The sequence below is a fragment of the Bombus pyrosoma genome, linkage group LG6 (assembly GCF_014825855.1).
Source record: "Bombus pyrosoma isolate SC7728 linkage group LG6, ASM1482585v1, whole genome shotgun sequence".
Taxonomy (NCBI): domain Eukaryota; kingdom Metazoa; phylum Arthropoda; class Insecta; order Hymenoptera; family Apidae; genus Bombus; species Bombus pyrosoma.
In genome coordinates, this window is record NC_057775.1 from 16,766,342 (window position 1) to 16,787,055 (window position 20,714).

The 20,714-nt window shown below is 33.3% G+C and overlaps 3 protein-coding genes across 3 annotated transcripts in view; 2 read left to right on the forward strand and 1 right to left on the reverse strand.

Annotated features, from left to right (window-relative positions):
• LOC122568100 (transcription initiation factor TFIID subunit 1-like) overlaps positions 1-20,714 on the reverse strand; it is a 247,112-nt gene that overhangs the window by 210,119 nt on the left and 16,279 nt on the right. The window lies entirely within an intron of this gene.
• LOC122568102 (chymotrypsin-2-like) lies at positions 11,676-14,492 on the forward strand. The gene is made up of 7 exons (XM_043727466.1): positions 11,676-11,843; positions 12,344-12,417; positions 12,605-12,699; positions 13,115-13,256; positions 13,342-13,455; positions 13,627-13,779; positions 14,162-14,492. Exons 1-7 carry the CDS (start codon positions 11,795-11,797, stop codon positions 14,303-14,305), a joined length of 771 nt encoding a protein of 256 aa, XP_043583401.1. The 5' UTR covers positions 11,676-11,794; the 3' UTR covers positions 14,306-14,492.
• Positions 17,818-19,932, forward strand: LOC122568105 (chymotrypsin-2-like). Its single transcript, XM_043727469.1, has 7 exons — positions 17,818-17,875; positions 17,965-18,041; positions 18,249-18,337; positions 18,422-18,566; positions 18,903-19,016; positions 19,128-19,268; positions 19,789-19,932. Exons 1-7 carry the CDS (start codon positions 17,818-17,820, stop codon positions 19,930-19,932), a joined length of 768 nt encoding a protein of 255 aa, XP_043583404.1.

The window sequence follows — 20,714 nt, forward strand, 5'->3', positions numbered from 1 at the left end:
CCTACGCCAACATCAGGGACGATGCACTTTCGCATCTGTCCCAGCATATCGATCGGTTGGTCATTCCATCAGTGAACCCTCCAAGGTAATGCTAATGGTCTATTACTCTCAACTATTTCATTCCACCTGTGTTTCATACTTATCACATGTGTATTCTAGATATCGCTCTTCTCGTAGATAAATTTCATTGGTAGATAGGATGTCATGAAAAAATGAATTTAAAACTTCGTCAACTATAAAGTAATCTCTAACCAATATATTAGGTAGAATGATAAATTCATGGAGGGTTTTTTTATTTTAATAGAGTACATCTAGTCTTATTACTTTTATATAAAACCTACCTACATATAATCAAAGAGTAAGTTATAAACGTAAATTTCTCGTCAAAGAGTTGAAACAGATGAGTCTCCACTTGCTTCTAACAATTTTTGAATAAGATAAATAAGAAACGAACTTATTACTCAACTCGATACGTAAATCCGAAAGTCAATCCTTTCGATGAACAACATAAAAATTCGCTTTCATAATCGCAAAAAAAGAAATTTGCTGCGTCCTCCTTCCATCTCAATCTACAAAAGGTCAACGTCTGGGAAACATAAATCGCCGACCTTTTTCAAGAGCATTCCTTTCGTGTACCACTCGTAGTGGTAAATTTATCACGTTATTTATTGCCGATAAGTAGATTAAAGTCTTTAGATATCTAGAAAATTGGAGTCAAGTGATTGAGAAGGCTACTCTATTGGTCCTCCTAATCCTATCCATCTTTCGCCGAAGATTCGATTTAGACGTTGTCTCGTATTAATCGACAAATGTAGTCGATCTTCGTCATGGTGACATGTCTAATCGTAAATTTCCTAATCTAACTGAATAATCATAATTAAAATGACACGATGAGATTAAATTAAAGATATATGCAATGATAATTCGATCGCAATAAAATTTAACGTTAATTTTGCCAAAAGCATCTACACTCCCTAGTCAATCCCTTGAAAAAAGGGAAAACTGAAAATAAATTAATTAATTATTAGATTTAAAATAAAAGGTGTTATAATAATTAGAAAAGAAGAACTCGAAGAAGTGAATTTTGAAGGAAAGGCATATAGTCGAGTCACAGGGACGAAAAAATTTGGACGCGAGAAATCGAAAGGGCCAGATATAGCTAAGACAATTTCTGTAATACGCGAGTGTAATGGATTGGATTGAATTCGAGCGATAGGATGACAAATCGTAAAGGACAGTTCGGGGAGAGCATTTGCGGCAGAATTGGCCATGATCCAGGTACTTTGAAATCCTCATACGTGCTGATAATGGCGTGGTCGTCGTTTCTCTTATGCTACAATCCAACCAATGAATTGTTGGTGAACCTTCCTATTCCTTTTCTGCTATTTCGTGAATCATCCAAGCAAGAATGTTGTTCCGGTAAATGAAAGTTGAACAAGATCAACGTGCTATCGTTACCATCGATATTTTTACGTTACAGCGTCAAGAATTATTTTCGATATGTATGCGACGTATATACTAAAAAGCTATGCTTTGGCGGAGATTGATTTATGCCTACCGTTTTTCTTTCTTTTCTTCTTTTTTCTTCTTTTTTTTTTTTTTAGTACAGTGTATTTTACGAAGTGAATTTAGATATTTATTTTATTGAGACATAAAACTGCACCTTGATTATTTTACTTCTAACAATTAGCTTCCTGCTTCTTTCCGTGTAAACGTGGCTTTTACTGGCCCTTTCACATTCACTAAATGAATCTTCCCTTTTTCCTTTTCTTCCTTCGCCGGAATTCTCTCCGCGGAGAAACTGCACGATACACCGTTCAACCGACGTATAAGAAGACGAAAGAGATAGAGAGAATTTAATATAATGAAAGTCACACGTCGATTTATTTTATCAGTTGACAAATAATAATTTTTTTATTAAGAAATATTTCTGATAGGTGGATTTACCTAAACTATAATTGGATACTGTAAATGTATTTTTGAGTCGAAGAGAAGTAAACACAATTTGTTTATAACTTGTCCTAGCATTTTCAATAGATAACGCATAAATAATGTATAGTTCGAACAACGAGCTTATTTCGTGTATAATTAATTTGAAGCTTAAGATAAAAATTTATTTCACTTATGCTTAAAAATTCTTTGTATTTACGACTGTTAATTAACTTTAATATTTAATCAAATTAAGATACATTGTCTCAAATTAGCAAAAATAAAAAATCAGAATAAAACGACGGAGCTTTCTTTACGATGTCGCTTTTTTACTCTTCCATCTTGTAAAACCCTTCGTTGAAAGTTTAAGCGATATACGACAAAGTATGAGATACAAAACATCTTTCGCCACTTTTGGATACGTCGTACGGAGCTTTCATAAGTCCAGAAAATAGCTTCAGGCCTTGTAAAGTTTCGCAGGATACTGCGGGTTATCTAAAGGCGCGAGCGTTGTGCAACACGAGGCAAGCATCAACGTTGATCCGCTGTGAAAGTCTAAGTTTAAAGTATGCAGCCAGATGCTTGTAATTTCTGTGGCGTTATTCGTTTGTGTTTGTGCTGTACATATTTTTCGTGGTACTTTCAGTTTAACGAAGATTCTAATGGCCGACTAAGAGAAAAATTGCTGTTTCTTTCATTCTATCTCGTCAAGTATACAGGCTGTTACGAGAGAAAGATATCTACAACATTGTGAGTTGATAAAAAGGAATAAAAGATATCTGATCAACCTGAATCCTAGAATCGATCTTTTCAATTTTATTTAATAGACAAAATTCATAGAAATTAAAAACTTAATTGCCGTAGTAATTTAAAGTATCTAAGACGTTACAGTTAAGTGCGATAACATTGTTTAAAATAATATAAAATTTCTTCGTAGATAGGATAATCAAAGCTAATTGGTTAATTAGGAACAATAGATTATTTATGTAAGATAGGAATTAGAAAGAGAAACTTTGCTTTTAAAGAAAAATATCCTTTTCGAAGATCTCGTTGATCATAAGAAAATCTTGGTATCTCAGCGCGTACTGCGAAGTATTTATGAAACTTCCCGCTCTGCTCCTGTTAGAATGCTACGTAACTTCGACGAAGTCAAAATAACTTTTAAGATATATTTTCCAGATTTCTTACCGGCGACTCAAACGAAAGTTTCATCCGCTTCGAATGATCCTTTCATAACTATTTCTAACAGGAAACCTTGGAATGAACATCAATTTATGCTTGACTATCAAACTTTGTCAATGTGTACAAGATGCAGCTCAAAAATAGAACTCTTGTAATATTTATGAAAATAAATGACAAAACCAACGAAGCTTTTTATAAATTTCAGACATAATTTATTTCTTAGAATTACGTTTGCCAGGTGTAATACCTAACGAAATACAATATTGAACAGCGGAAGATAACGTGTTTTTCAAAATAGAAAGAAATGAAAATTCCGTATCAGATGCAAATTTACATTATACATGGCGTGAAGAATAATTCAATTAAAAACACCACAAAATTACAGTAATTGGATGTGAATAGAAAACTAAAGGATGTTGTCAAATAGCGAAGCGTGACGTAAAGCTAATTAGAATCGAAGAAACCAATATAGATAACAATAAAATTGATACAAGCAATTCTGAGTACGCAGGAAGCAAAGCAAGTGACCGCTAATATATCGACGTCCATATGTTCCACAAAGTCCAGTGAAGCCGATACGACAACGTCGGATTTACTACTAGTAACACACGATAGTTCAGATCTGTTGAACGCGACACATAGAATTTCAAAGGTACACAAACTTACGCAAGCATAGAAACCTTCGTATCAATACATACACAAACCACAGAATCGTCAATAGCAATACAGAAAGTTTTGAACACATAGAATTACCATCGTAATTGATCTAATGCCACAGCATAGTATATTTTTACGCGTGTATTCGATATAATAATTTAGATGTAGCATGATCCTATTACGATAATTAGAACTCTAGTTCTAAAAAGAGCGCAGAGACTTTGAAAATTATAATGATCTAAAAGACAAGGTATTTTATAAATCTGGAGAAACTATCAAAATATCAACACTGCGAATGTTTATGCATTTACAGGGAATTTAAAAGTACAAAATCCGCTGAATTGCAAATAATTTGCAACAATATAGAGAGTGCAATGGATGCAATTTTTCCAGCCGGGTAAATTTTTCACTTTATACTCTAGAAGCGGTATTTTTTTTTAATTCTAACTAATATTAATATCATATAATATTTATTTATTGTATTGTATTCTTTTACTTACTACGTACTTATACCGAATCTTATTTTTAATTCTTTTAGCGTATCTGTTTGTTATACTGTATCTATTCGCGTCCTATTTCTTCGGCCATATCCATGAAGATATAAATTTGCATAAAAATTCGCAGTCTAGTTCATAAATAGAATCATCACTAACATCGTATACCTACTATCTATACTAACTTCGATCGGTGCAGCACCATTCTCATCGAATTGAGTGGATCTGATGCCCTCTTCATCAAATCAAGTCGTTCTGGTACCGTTTTCATCAAGTCGAATCGTTTTGGTACCGTTTTCATCGAGTCGAGTCGGTTTGGTACCATTGTCATCGAGTTGAATTGATTTGGTATCGACTGCATTAAGTCGAATCGGTTTGGTAGCATCTTTATGGAGATAAATCGGTATGATGCCGATTCCATTCAGTTGAATCAGTTTCATCGTAATACATTCTTTGATACGTTTGTGTCTGTTTTGTTCTGTTTGTATTCACTGTGATTTATTTGAAAGCAGTCGATGCCGCGTAAATACTTTGTTAGTCGTTGCAAATATCGTTATATGTATATACAAATGATACGAATTTACGAAGTTGACAGAATATTCTATTTCAAAGTGGCAAGTCAAACTATCGCTAAATTTTTCAGCAGTGGCATGAAAATTTTACGCGCAGCGTTTATTACAAATGGCTATTATAGCTGTGTTCAACGAGCATGGTATTGTTTCGTGCTTTGGACTAGCTATAAAAATATCCTGTCGTATGAAGCCTATAATTTTCTGTGACACGAAAAAATATTTAGTTTGTACCTACGTATATTTAGCTTTCACATGATCGTGCTCTGATTTATGAAACGTGTTTTCCAACGAATGAAATATTTTGCTTCTGTTGTAGAACAAATTGATAAACAGAATGAAATAAATATTTCCATACGTAAGAGAAGATTTTTAACATTTGTATCCCTCTTATTATGATTAATTACAACTGTATTAAACATACTTTTATTCCTTTCTTCTATGTGTCACAAATGAAAATGTGAAGAAATGTAATATGCTGTTACAGCAACTATTAACACAGAATATATTGATTTATCCTATTGCGTACAACGTAAAAACACATTTTATATAAAAAGTATTTATTACCATAGAATATAGGCTAATGTAGAACAGAGTAGCGTTGAACGTGTTACTATTAGTAAAAACCCGGTACTAACATCGCTAAGTATGCAGTTACTCTTCATACAGATTTTCACGTCAATTTGCATAATTTTCCTTTTCCTCGAAGCACCTTAGAATTCTCCATGAAAGCGCCAAGGTTCTTATATAGTAAATTATAAAATACGATGAATTCATTCATTTTTGTATTCAGCATGTCACATATTCAACATGCAACGCAATGCTTATACCTTGAAACAAAATTCATCATTTACACTGCAAGTTACCACGAACAACGTTCTTCAGAATTAACAACAATTTAATCAAATTATTATTTTCGCCGTTCACCGAAAGTAGAATTACACGTCGCGTTAATTCCTTTCTACTTTCGCGAAATTGCATTTTATACACTCGGCTGATAGAGAACCGAATAGCCGAGGATTGGATACACGACATCATCAGTCGTCCTTTGATTTTACCTTTGTGTTTACTCGAGCCGGCTGAAAACCATCGTTACAGAGATATCCGCAACGCTCTGTACAAACGGTTAACCACTTTCGAATATACATCAGTGACAGCTCTTTTGACAAAGCTTCGATACACCTACCCCTCCCCCCTCTTCTCTATGTATTTATCGTTCTATGTACAGGAAAATTGAATTTGTAATGACATCGCCACTTCGGATTTGTTTCACTGGTTTGCACATCGCGCGGTACAAGCGGCCAGAATAGAAGTTCCTATCGAATATCCGCCAATCGAATATTCATTAAACGCGACAAATAACGGAAGATAATAGAAAATACGACGTTAACGCTCGTTCACACATGAGAAAAAGAAATTACGCGAATAATCGCTACCTAATCTTTCTCAAATTTCCAATTTATAGATTATGATTCGTATATATTGCATCGTATATGAGGGACATAGCTGGAAGAAACTATAAGTTAGATTTCTCGATTTCTAGAGCAAGTCAACTTCAAAATTCAATGTGCTGTCAATCAATTGTCTATCGAAAGAGGGAAAAGTTAATCGATGATTATAAAAGTCTTGTCTATTATATCCCTTATCAGATTCTGGAATCAAAGTATAAGACTCATATATGACAAATGAAATTTCGATAAGAACAATTATCATAGATTGTAACGAACACGTACAATAAGACCAACGACAAGTATAATAGCAGCTATTATTACACATGTGAAAGTCTATTTTCACAACGCAAATTGAGTAACTGGAGTTCGACTTTGATGGAAGTAATTTCCATTTAGAGAAGTATCAAAGAGATGAAGGCAAATGTTATTTACATCCACAAAGCATTCCTAACGAGGCAAAATATAGCTATTTTCGTATGTGTCTGTATAGAAGAAACAGACGTTGAAAATTTCTATCGTTTAACAGATAAGTACTGTGGAGCTTCCTTCCATCGTTTATATTCTACGATAACGAATGCAGACAAATAGCGAGAAATAGCAGCTTAACAGTATCTCGTGCACGATAATCGTTTTATCAATCTAAACTCGTTGCCGTTTGCTATCGTAATTAATGCATGCATTTATTCCACTTCTCTCGTCCTCCGCTCTGAATTTGAATAATCAATAAAGGTATCCGATTCGTAACAGATGTTTGCTCCCAAGAATGACGAGAATATCGTAAGAATGTAAAAGCGGATACGAGAATTCAGCCGAGTTCGATGCACCGTATAATTACATCGATTTCACTAATTTGGCTAATCGTCACCTGTAATTGTAGCTATGCATTAATTATTAGACACTTGATACAGCTATATGTATTTCAAATAATTACAAAACCATTTCTGGGTTCCAAAAATATGAATGTAATCGCAAACTATGCATTGACTAGAGATAGTTGATACAAGAATAGTTTAAATAATTTGAAACTTATCTGTACGTTACAAAAATATTCATTATCAGAATTATACAAAGTTCATCTAACTGTAAAAAATCGAATATCTATTTTTTATTGTAATTGCAGAAGAAACATATTAGAGACGAATGGTTCAAAGAGGACTACGTTTTCAGAAGCATATTTTTTTCACACGTGCAGCGACGTATCTGTATTTTTCCGATGCACTGTTCATATTTTTTTTTTTTTTTTGTTAAATAAGAATATTTCTTTTTCCGTACGTAAAAAACAATTAGAATGAAATGGCGGAAAAAACGAAGTTCTCTTCGAATCATTTCTTTTTCTTTTGACATTTATTTCCAACTACGATCGTAAAATAGATATAAATGGTTCCAACTGTATGAATCATTCCACCTTTGGAATAATTAATAATCCATCGTAGTAATTGGACATTAATAGATACAATTTAGGGAATTGATTGGTTACTTAAATAATCTCTTACATCGACTCAGAAAAAGCTCATAATAAATGAATTTATTCCTGGAAAGATGTTAAATACGTTAATGCTAGATCTCTTAAATATGCAGGTTCAATCTTCAATATCAACTTTCGTATATTAGGGCGAAATTCATACATTGCACATTAGTCAGTTAAAAATACGTCTTTCCCTATCGCCGCCTAACTGCAGAGTATAAAATTCTTGCATGTCAATTTAAAACTGCTCTCTAGAAAGAAATTGTATAATATTTAAATAACCAGTGGTTAAGCGCCAAAGCGAAAAAGGTATACGTGGTTTACGTGACTAGACGAATTGTGTTATGAATACGACTACAAAATGTCTATAGTCCATCCATAGGCAAAAATGTTCAATATCCAGAACAGTGTTTCATCATATATAACATATCCAACCAGTTCGTGACATTCGGTAAAAGAACAGAAGGGATCCTATATCCTACGTGAATTATCGATCCGTAAAGAATGTAAGACGTATATCTACGTGAAACGGCCGTAAACTGTGGTCTCGACGTTAATATCGCAAGAAGATTAATTTCGATATCTTCGTTAACTTCATATAATATATATATTTCAGTTCCAAGTCTCGATAAAGGACTTCCGGTAGGTTGGATGTTACTCGCGTACAGTCGCCACCAAATTTGCCCAATTTAGTTGGAATCGTTATCTCGCGGCCAGAGAAATGAGCAATTTCTTCGATTCGATATCTAAGAAACTACCGAACGTCTCGATTGAAATTCTTCCAGGTGCATATCCGTTTGCCGCATTAAGCTCGAAAATAAACGAAGCCTTAATACGATCAATCTAAATGCAATTATGGCCCCACCGACGCTAGATTTAGGAAGGATAATGCCACTGAGTTGAAAAAGGATAGCAGGTCAGGTAGTGCTGTAAGGATCAATACGCCATCCTCTCTCGAGGGAGAGCTTCACGTGTTGCTCCTGTTTCCGGTGCCACCTGGCGCTCTAGAAAGGATCAATGTGCATTCTCCGCAACTACTCTTAATTACCGATCAACGCGGCCATTATAAGAAGAATAATAACAGGCATTTACAAGCTTATACAGTGGTTCACCAATGTACTTAAACGCTCGTCGCAGGAAATTTTCACGTGCAATATATTATGTGTTACGTATGAATTATTTTAAAAGTTCATCAACACCGTAATGAAAGTTGACTATTGTAATAATGATATTCGTAAAGTTTGAAACAAATCTGGAAACGTATATAGAAATTATAAGACGATTAGCGCAAGTATACATTCAGCAGAGATTACAAAATTATTTAAACGGTCGATTATTCGTTATATTAATAGTCCACGGTATTCGGTAAGACCTTTAACTAGTATTATATGTTAGAAATAACCATTTAAGCACCAGACAATTATTACACTAAATGCATAATATATGTTTGCAATAAGTATTCTGTAACTTCTATATACATGTTTAAATTAGTTTTAAATTTTATCAACCACGATAGCCGGTCTCATACGAACGCCAGTGAAATCTCAAGATGTTCCTATGTGTCCGAATAATCAAATACTTAGGCTACCCTATTTCATGTAAACGTTTTAAAGAACTAATTTATTTGCTTACAACTGGCAGGTAGAAAGTGCAGAAATTAGGTGGGAATTACGTTCATTTGTAAAACTTGGTGTGTCTACGCGACAAGAAAGGAACTTAGAAGGCTTACTTCTGAGGAACCACGTCCTCTTGAAATGACACTTTTCCTTCCGGTTTTCATGAAAATCCAAGCCTTCCTCCTAAGGAAAGAAAACTCCACTCTCGAATAATTCACACGAACACTCTCCGTTGGAGAGTCCTCGTTTTCTCGGATAACCTTTGAATCGTTCATTCCGTCTGCGCTTTTGTAGAAATCGATATTTTAAGAGCGGATACTTCGAATAATTCAGAGGCTACAGTGAAAGGCAAAAAAGAAAAGAAAAGGTGAAGACAGAGAGAGAGAGAGAGAGAGAGAGAGAGAGAGAGAGAAAGGTATTGGATCCACAGAAGAAATAATAACGAGTGATGTAATTAGACTTTTAACAAGACACTGGCTATAAGATCGAACAAAGATAAAATATAAATCCAGAAATATCATATTTATAATTATGTCTTCTACGATATAGTTACAATACTTAGATACAAGATAAATCTACTTCCACCTTTAAAGCCGGTTTTCTTCTGAGAACTGAGAGTAAAACAATAGAGCTCATCGCGATAGAAATTTGATGAAGAAAGGAAATGAATGCGATATAAGAGCACACTTATCGACACGTCACATACATATCGTATTGTTCTCGTTATCATTGACATATCATGATCATTTAGGCTACTGAATTGCGCAGTGTAATCTATTCGAATGATAAAACTAACCAATCCGTACATTGGAAGTATATTCGTATCATGCAGTGTATATTATTTATTTTCACTAAAATACGATATCTCGTTTAGTTAACAAATCATCTATAGCTTCTTTGTGTCTCTTTTATTCATGAAATGATATATACGATTATCTTTTTATTTTTTACGTTTCTTTTAATAAATAAGTAATATCATTCCACAATTTCTTTGAAATACAAAGAAATTACAATGAATCAGTTCTATCGATTTGCTGAATAATTTCGCGTATGTCAGCGTGTCTATCGTAATTTGATACTGATTTCAATCTCGCCGATTGAAACCTAAATATTGCATGTTGTCTTATCATTGCAAACAATACAACTAATAACAAAATATATACATATATAGTACACATATAGAATTAGTCAGAGATAATTAACGAAAATACGTAAGTACATAAATACGTACGTTTGTTCAGGTGGTATGAAAATGTTAAAACAATCCTCATTTTCAAAATACGTAACTTACATTTCTTGTTTTTCATATTTTTTGTAACTCGCGTTTGCTACTCCGAAATATTACAATTTTTAGGTGTATCTAGATAATACACGAAAATGATTAAACAATTCCAAAACATACATCGAATAAATATTTTTATACTTTTTATCACATACTGACGCAATCAAAATCAACGTATAAATCTGTGTTGCAGTATTAGCTATAAGGAACGTTATCCAAAACATATTAATCTTTTATTAAGATTAATGAATTTTATATTAATCTTGCAAAAATCACTTCTTTAAAAGGTTTTCGTTTATCGCGTCGGTATTTACGCATCAAATACCTGTCAAACAGGATTAATAACTCACGGGAAATCCAATGATATACATCACGAACTATATTGCAACTAAAAAATGAGAAATCCGTGTTTCGAAATTACATACTTTTGCAAAATATATGACACAGATATATTGGATTCCGTGATAGATACATTCATTCTTCGCCATTGTACGCGTTTCAAAAAATGTTATAAAAATTGTATTTCAACGTTCCTATGAAAGATACACATTTATAAAAGGAATTTGTAGAGAAATTATTTTTTAACTAGATAGACGTTACATGGAAGTAATAACACTTAATGTGTTCTTTTAAGATAGCATGCATCAATTTATTTAATTGTCTTTGAATATCTTATGATGTTGCACATTTTTTCAAGTATTTTTTTATCTACACAAAACTTTAACATTTTTTAATTACTAGACTTGATTGCATGATTCAAACATATTACTCACGTTTATTAGTCAATAAGCTGATAATTTTACACACACACACATATACGTTGTGATAAAAAATAGACAAAATCGTAAATTGTAAAAAATTACGAACAATAATTATTAGTCTCAACTGTCATCGGCAACATGAAATCTTGGAAGTCTACACCATGTGAGTTATCGCTAAACGTCAACATTATCAGAAAATAATTAATCATAGCAATCTGGATCAATCACGAAACCTATATATTGATACAGCGGAAATCACGAATTTATCTAATCTTGAATCGAAGACGAATCGACATTACATATTTTTAAAATATCATGTCAGAGTATATAAACTAATAGCTTGCATGAAATTTCATCTCAGTTTACGGAAACCGAGCTGGTTGGAAACATGTTGGTGACAACATTGACCCTTTTTACTCTTTTCGCCCTCTCCAATGGTGAGTAGTTGCTACTTTCATACGTTTCGTTCCGTTGAAAAGATACATTTATTATAAAATTCTATATAACTCTCTATTTTATAGAACAATAAAGTTTTACGCTAAACGACACCAGAATTATATATACTACGACATTTTTCATAAAAACTGAAATTCGTATCTCAATTAGCAATATTACAATATTTTAATTCGGGATATTTCAAACGTTTCGTTTTACTTTGCTACAGAATTAACTTAATTCTTCTGTTAATCTCTTAATCTCGTGAAAATTTCAAAATCATGTAATGCTAAACGTTTCGGTTGAGGATTAATCCACGAGATTCGAAACGTATGAAGAAAATTAAAGGATTGTTTCTATCGCGACAGCATGTTCATTAGCGGTAATTTCCGTGATTAAATGTAGCTAATAAGCAGAGCAATCAGTGGCAACTGCATAATGAGCAGCGTTTCATCCACGATCACTAGATACTAATTATTATGTACCACTATTATTTACATAGGTGGATTGGTGCCGAAATACGATCCAAGAATCGTAAATGGGGAGACCGCTAAAGAAGGAGAAATCCCATATCAAGTGAGTTATTTCAATAACGAGATATCGTTGTCTGTTAATTAAGATAAGAAAAGATTGAATCGGGAGAAAAAATCAGTTTCTTAGAGAACCTGACAACCCTCTATCGAATGAATTGGTTCTTCTTCCTGTCATTTATCCTACTTCTTGAATATCGTTTAATTATCAGGATATTTCTTTTTATCCCTAGGTATCACTTCAAAACAAAGAATCTTCGTTCCACTTTTGCGGCGGCTCCGTTCTTAATGAAAATTACGTCATTACGGCAGCTCACTGTACCGTCCAGTAAGCATTCGAAAAATTTTAGTTTCGAATTTTATTGTACGTACGTTAAATTTTCACAAGTAATTACGAAGCATATACGCAAATGACAACATCAGTTAATTCGAGAAAACCATCGATGTATTCATAACGGTTTGACAATTTACAAGAAAATTCCTTACACATGTGCGAATCTTATGCATCGTTATTATATGGAAAAAGTTGAAATATGATAAGTTAATCGTTATTGGTTTTCTCACCTACGTAATCAACGCTATCAATACTTTTTAAATATCCAAAGAAGCGACAAACGAAAAAATAGTTTCGATATGGAATCGGCTAACGACATATTCAATTTTTAAACTGATCTTTGACGAAACGACAACAAGAATTTTCCATTTGTGGCCTTCAAATAAGAAAACTCATCTTTTTTTCGAAGGAAATCACCAAATGAAATCAAGATTGTAGCAGGCACGATTAATCTTGCAGAAAAAGGTTCCGAACGCTTGGTTGAGAAAATCATCGTTCACGAAAACTATTCTGAGGTAGATTCTTGGAAAAACGATATTTCATTGATCAAGGTATGCTCTCAAGCACTGATTTTCCTAAGTTAATAGTATCAAGCAGCACAGATATTCTTATTTCGTCATGGTCTATTTGTTACAGGTCAAGACACCATTCCAAAAATCGAAGGTACTTTCTTTCGTTCCTCTGCCATCGCCAGATGATGTTATTAAGGCTAATGATGTGGCAACAGTTTCTGGATGGGGTAGACTCTGGGTAAGTTCTCCATCTTTTTGAAAAAAGTATTTTTAATACTCGATAAATTCGTTTAAATAGCTTTGAATGTTTTAAAATTTCTATCACGTTCTGTATAGTTGTAATATTAATTAACTGCAAATAACTTTGTATCATGCCCCATACTTACGTATTACAAATGTACAACTGCAGCAAGGTGGTCCTACGACTATTTTCCTGCAACGCGCAAACATCTTGATTGCTGATCAAGAATACTGTAAATTGATGTACAGCAGACAAGAGCTAAACATCTACGACTCGCATGTTTGTGCATACGACCCAAGTGTTGAAAGGGGATCATGCCACGTAAGTTACACATGCATTAAAATTATATTACATAACGATTATTTTATTTACGATTATAAATTGACTTATTTAATCTCACATAGTTGCATTTATTCCGCTTCGATTATCGTTTCGTGAAAACGACATAGACGATCTTTCTACGTGATTTCATTCGTATTGTATTTCCACGGAATACCCTTTTACACTGACTGACACTTTCGATGTAATTAGTTGTACGAATAATTTCAATCGTTCTTTGTAACGCTTCGTAAATTGTAATTTGTGATTATGGTTGCGTGAAATCAACGTAAATTGTCTTTATTCAGGATTTCGCAGCAATTAACGGGGTTTCATGATTTCACAGAGATTGTACTTGAAAACTTGATTCTTTCTTTTCTCATAGGGTGACTCTGGTGGCCCCTTGACCGTCAAGGGAAAACTCGTTGGTCTCGTTTCTTGGGCAAAGGGCTGTGCCCTCACTGACTACCCAACTGTCTACACCCGTGTGACGTCTCATCTTAATTGGATAGAAACACACGCTGTGTAAAGCCAGCAAGTGAAACGTGAACTGCAAGTCGAAGTAAAACACACAAGCACGAAACTCGAATATGTCTTTCCATACAGGCCAAGGTGTCTTAACGCTTTAAGAACTGAAAATATTGTAACCTGCATTTAATACTGTATTTTGTACATTTAATTGACAAATAAAATAAATCGTTTATTTGATCAATTAATATAAATTCTTCAAACTTCATACTTCCATAAATAGTCCTCTACGTATGTTTGTGTTAACAATCTTTTATTTCGCAATATATATAAAAGTATTAAATAACGTATTGGTGCATTAAATATTTAAAAGGCAAAACTTCTTTTTCCATTCCAATGTGTATGATAAGATTAAATAAAATTATCTGTAATACAAAGACAAAAAATATATAATCTAGTCGGTAAATAAAGACATTATTTAAACAATTAATCCTTTATTTGTATACATAATGGATCTTATCTGATATCGCAGTTATTAATGGGAATTCTTCGAACATTCGAATTTCTTGTAAAAGATAATTAAAAAAGATATGAATGAAATGTCAATTATCTAATATTCTATCAGAGAAATTATAAAAAGAACTGATGCTTCAAAAGTGACATGTATCGATAATTAAACTAGTTAGATTAATCGCGTCTGAGAGCGAATGACAGATAACTATACTAAACTTAAGTACAGTAAATACGACTAACACATGGCTAATATATCGTAATTACTATCGTGCTAATCGAAACCTTCAAGTATCCAAATTATCATGATATGATAAAATCTATCTTTATTTTCATCTAAATTATTATCTGGCTAGTTTTATTTATAATACAATAATAATAAAATCTCTGTTCCATTTCTCTTCTACAATAATAAATGAATCAAATTAAATTAATATTTAATGAAATTATCAATTGCTCTACAACGAACGAATATACAGTGGCGGACATAAATTTAAGACGATGATTTGTAAACCGGATTACAAGCATCTTATACGCATATTGCTCTTCTATTCGGTTTGTCTCTTTGGAATAATATAGCTGTATGTTTCACCTTAGTAACCTCAGATCGTGAATTGTTAAATACAAACAATGTAGGAGTTACAACAGTTAGTTACCACTTAGCACTTGTAAACAGTGGGCATTAGTTTAAGACGATCTGTGTAAAACGTACGAGTAGAGTACAGTGTTTGAACATTTTGATTCTGGAATGTCAGAATCATTGTTTAGTGTACCTTTTATTGCGTAACACGTTCGTCGCCACGTCACACATATCTATGTGACGGGTCACTTCTGTGGGGCCCCCGTCACCAAAGTATGGGTGACGCTCTTCTTGTTCGAGTTAATTAAACACAGGATATTATATATAGGATATACAACATAAAATTATTAAAAACACATTATACATTACTTTTTATTAATTTATATTCTGGATAATATATTACATTATTCTATATCACGTGGTATTTGTTAAAACATTCCAAACACATTTGGTGTGATTTTGAGCACTCCGAACAATAGTTGTGGACTCCGTCATCACTACTCTCCTCACTTTCAAATATATTTTCACACTGTTTACTGAACATTTTGAGGATGAAAAAATCACTGATGTACATCTCACGAGTATGCTTCTCGACTGAATGAAAGATCTGAGATATCTGCCATGAGATCCCTTGGAATACTCTAGCTGGAAAGCTTATCGCTTTCTCCATTTCAGAACTAAATAATCTTTTTTTTTACAATGAATCGAAGGCGATAAACAATGAATTGCCGCTTGTCGCTCTATTTACGTTCTGCGTACCGGCGATCGGATTTGAGCCCCGTAGGAAACTTAGCCGAATCACGCTAGGCGACGAACGTGTTAAAATTCATTAAGGCAGGAACGGACTGTGGGTAAATCAAAGAATTTACTTGAAAACGAAAGGGAACAAATCGTAAAGCTGCGAAAGCAAAGTAAAACCTCCACCGAAATAGCAAATAGAGTGAACAGGTCAGAAACGCCTTGTAAGCAAGCTTGGTATACATTTTTAAAGGCAGGCATGTATTGCGATCAACCGAAAAACAGAAGAACACGGGAAACAACGCCGAAAATGGATCGCCGGATTCATCGATTGAGCGAAAAAGGTCATTTTCGTAGTGCAAATAATATTGCTGCGGAGATAAACTATAAAAATGATACACAAATTAATGCTAGAACTGTTAGGAGAAGATTAAAAGACTTTAACTTAAGAGGACGAAAACCCCGAAAGAAACCACTGCTAAGTTCTAGGAATCGAAAAAGACAACTTGCATTTGCTAGAACTCATGAGCATTGGACAAGTGATGATTGGCAAAGGTATTATTTTCAGGCGACTCAAAATTCAATCGCGTCTCTTCTGACAGGATACGGTATGTTAGACGTTGAATTGGCGAAAGTTTGAAAAACTTTTAAATATGGTGGTGGAAACGTTATATAGTGTGGGCGTGTTTTTTCGAGACGGCTCTGGTCTGATATGTCGTATCAATGGAATTATGGACCGTTTTCAATACATGGACATATTCAAGAACACAATGCTGCCTTTTACACGCAACAATATGAGTGGTGATTTTATGTTTCAAAAATGATAATGATCCGAAGCACACGGCTCGCGTTGTGAAACAATTTTTTGAAGAAGAAAATATTACCGTGGCCGTCGCAATCACCAGATATTAATCCAATCGAGAATTTGTAGAGCATCATAAAAAAGACAGTGGAAGGTTATAAACCGAAAAATTTAAATGAACTTTACAATTGAAACAGCTTGGAGTAATATTACGGTAGATCAATGTAAAAAATTAATAGATTCTATGCCAAAAAGATGTATCGAAGTGATAAGAAATAACGGATATTGGAGAAAATATTGAATTTAAACAAGAATTGTATATATTTTCTTACGAAAAATTAATATTTTTTGTGTAGTCTTAAACTTTTGACAGACGAAATATTATACATATTTCGTTCCTCTTTTATAACTTAGCTACTGAGCAAAATATCAAAATGAAATTTTTTTTGTAAGTGTACAAACAAATGTCTAATTAGTTAATACCAAAAGTAGAACACTGTATTTATAGTTTTTATGGAAAGTAAATCAATTATTTATTTCTTCCATTTCGTCTTAAACTTTTGTCCGCTACTGTACAAATTTAATTAAGAAACGTATCTTAACGATGTAATAGCGATCGTTAACTAAATTTATTCATTTCTTGAAATAGATTTGAAAGATTTTTTATTTGTTACGAAATTTTGTATCTATTCCAAATTTGATAGAAATACACACTTTTCGGTGGTTACTGTTATTTGTCAGCAAAGAGGTGTACTTATTGATAAGAATATCATTGAAACTTATATGTACTAAAACGAGACTTATCTAAATGTTAATTGAAGATTGATTTATCAAATATTGATCATGTTTTTAAATTACGTTTCACACATCACAATGGGTATATAAGGTACAAATCAACTGATGATAGCGTATTCGATTATATTTCGCTGAATCGTTAAGAAGCATGAATCCGGTGATACTTGGAGCGGTGCTTTTAGCTACAGCGTTAGCAAGTTCTAACGGTAAGTGGTAATACCAATAAGTCTTAATTGATATTTATAAATTTAAACCTCAACTAACTCGATGTACTACATTACGAAACCATTATTAGCCGATGTATCAACACACGACTTGGATCCTAGAATCGTGAATGGTGAGGATGCAGGCCCAAACGAATTTCTATACCAGGTACCGAAACTTATTCTTCACGCAAGAAAACCGAAAACTTAATCATCAAACAAACGAAATTGAATCGTATCGCGTTATTCGAATAAACTTCTTGTCAGATAAAAATTGAAACATTAAAGATCAGATAGACTAGACAAACGATAAAAAGCTACGTTATAGAAAAATACTGTTTCTACCTTTATTATTATTCGTTTCCGTTATTCGAAGGCTTCGCTTCAAACCAACGGCCATCATTTCTGCGGTGGATCGGTGCTTAACAGGTATTACGTTCTCACCGCTGCTCACTGCGTCTCTGGGTAAGTTTCGTAATTTCCTATCAAGTGGCATCTTCGAATATTGTAACATGATCAGCATTATAAGCCCTATAATACTGTTAACAGTCAAGAACCTAGCCAAGTCCAAGTTATCACTGGAACCAAGAACTTAAACGGCTCTCCAACATTCGTGCATCAAGCTGTGAAGTTTATTGTTCACACTAAATACAGCCCTTCCAATAACTGGATCAACGACATAGCCTTGATCAAGGTATCTAAACATCAAACGACCAAATTTGTAATAAAAGAAACAAGTATATGAAAAAATATAGAACATTTATAAATATTCGCATAGAAATTTGTATACATAAACTTATCGTTGGGAAGCACATTGCAATTCTATCTTGAAATCTTTTATTTCTTTGGCATAAGCTCTTCTATGCTTTAGTCCACGATAGTTTTAATATTGACATAAAGAATTAATATAATTAATGTAATTTTTCGAACGTCAGATGTATCAGAGAAACAATATTTGACGAAGAGATAAAATTTTAAATTATTGATTACCGCTCCTCGTTTTATAACCTAAGGTGTCTTATTTTTCTAGGTAAATAAGCCATTCGAGACCGGACCACAACTAAACTTCGTTCCTTTACCGCAAGCAAATCAAAATATTCCAGATAACGCACGCGCTATTGTATCGGGATGGGGTAGGATCAGAGTAAGTGTTAATTTGTGTTAAATAAAACGTGCGAACAATAGCTCAAATATTTTTTCGAGTTACTCTAACTGACGTAGCGTCACGATTTTACTCAAATATTCTATCGTACAGGAATATGGACCAGTCTCGACAACATTGAAAAAAGCAATCATCTACATTACCAATCAGAGCACTTGCAAGAATGCCTATAGAACAATATATGACACGCAAATTTGCGCCAATGATCCCAAGACCGTGAAAGGAGCATGCAACGTAATTAATATTTTCTGTCCTAATATTTTAAAAAATTCGTATTCAGTCATTTGAAGACTACAAGGGAAGAACATGATAAATCACGTTTCTTATTCTTTGCACGAAAGCAATTTTAAGATTCACTGTGTCATCAATCAACCTCATATTATCAAAATTATTTGCATTTGCTTTTGGATCTAAATATATGTTCTTGTTAATTCCTTCAAAATTATTTAAATATTGGTTGTCATGATGTTACAACATCAAAGATATTAACATATTACTTGTCTTGTATAATTACATATATCTTTAGCTTCCATAGAATATCACCAATTTATTAACTGTTTTTAAAAGACTTACATCTTTGAACCTAACAGAATATCTTCATTTTCAATTATGTCACATGGAAATTCTCTTGTTTAATCGCAAAGCGACATTAAAATGAAAAAGTTATCGTGTTCTCCCTCCGGTCTTCATATTTTATTCGTCATCTTTGTGCTATAATTCATGACAATTACGACAACTAATTATACTTTCATAGGGTGACTCTGGCGGCCCTCTCACGGTTAGCGGAAGGATTGTCGGGATCGTATCATGGTCAGAGGGATGTGGTCTTTCTAATTACCCCACTGTGTACACTCGCGTTCCTTCTTACATAGATTGGATTCAAGCAAACGCAGTTTAAAATAGAAAAAGATGGAAACTGTGCGACATAACACAAAGTTTACCGCTAATTGTTAATGGAGATGTATTGATAGCAGAACATTACTCACTATTCATTTGTCTTTAATATCAATTTATATTTTTAACCAATTATTCTATATAACGTATTAAAGAGAAAAATAAAGATATAGTTCATCATAGGATAATATTTTAACCGTGTTAATATTTTAACAGTGTCTATAACAATAGATAATTAATTTTATGCATAAATTTTAATAAAAGAACGTCATATATTATCACGCATACTTGGTTATTGATATTCCATTTCAGCTCACAGCTCCAATTCGTATACGTCGAATAACAAAAGATATTCCTCTGCGAAATTTTTATTGACGGATGTTTTACGACGTATCCTTACGTTCAATGTTCAACATTTGCAACAACGTTTTGTTACAACACACGAACAAAACTCTCAAAACAAGCTAACTTTAATGCACGCTAAAAACGCTACACAGACAGTAGTAGGCATACTAAGCCTACCGAACTCGACGTGGATAATCCCAGATGCGAAATATGTAGCAGTGTTTAATTAGATAGCACACAATACGGACACCAGCAAGATCTAGTTCTACGGTATATAAACAATAATAAGTTTATCTGACATCACACAAAATAATACGAATCATTCAAGTTCGATATAAATAATTCTAAACACAACTGACTCAATGGTATCAAATCGAGCGGACAATTTTACTATTTTTTTTTAGTTTTTTTTAGTCGCTTAAAAATATGCAAATGCATCTG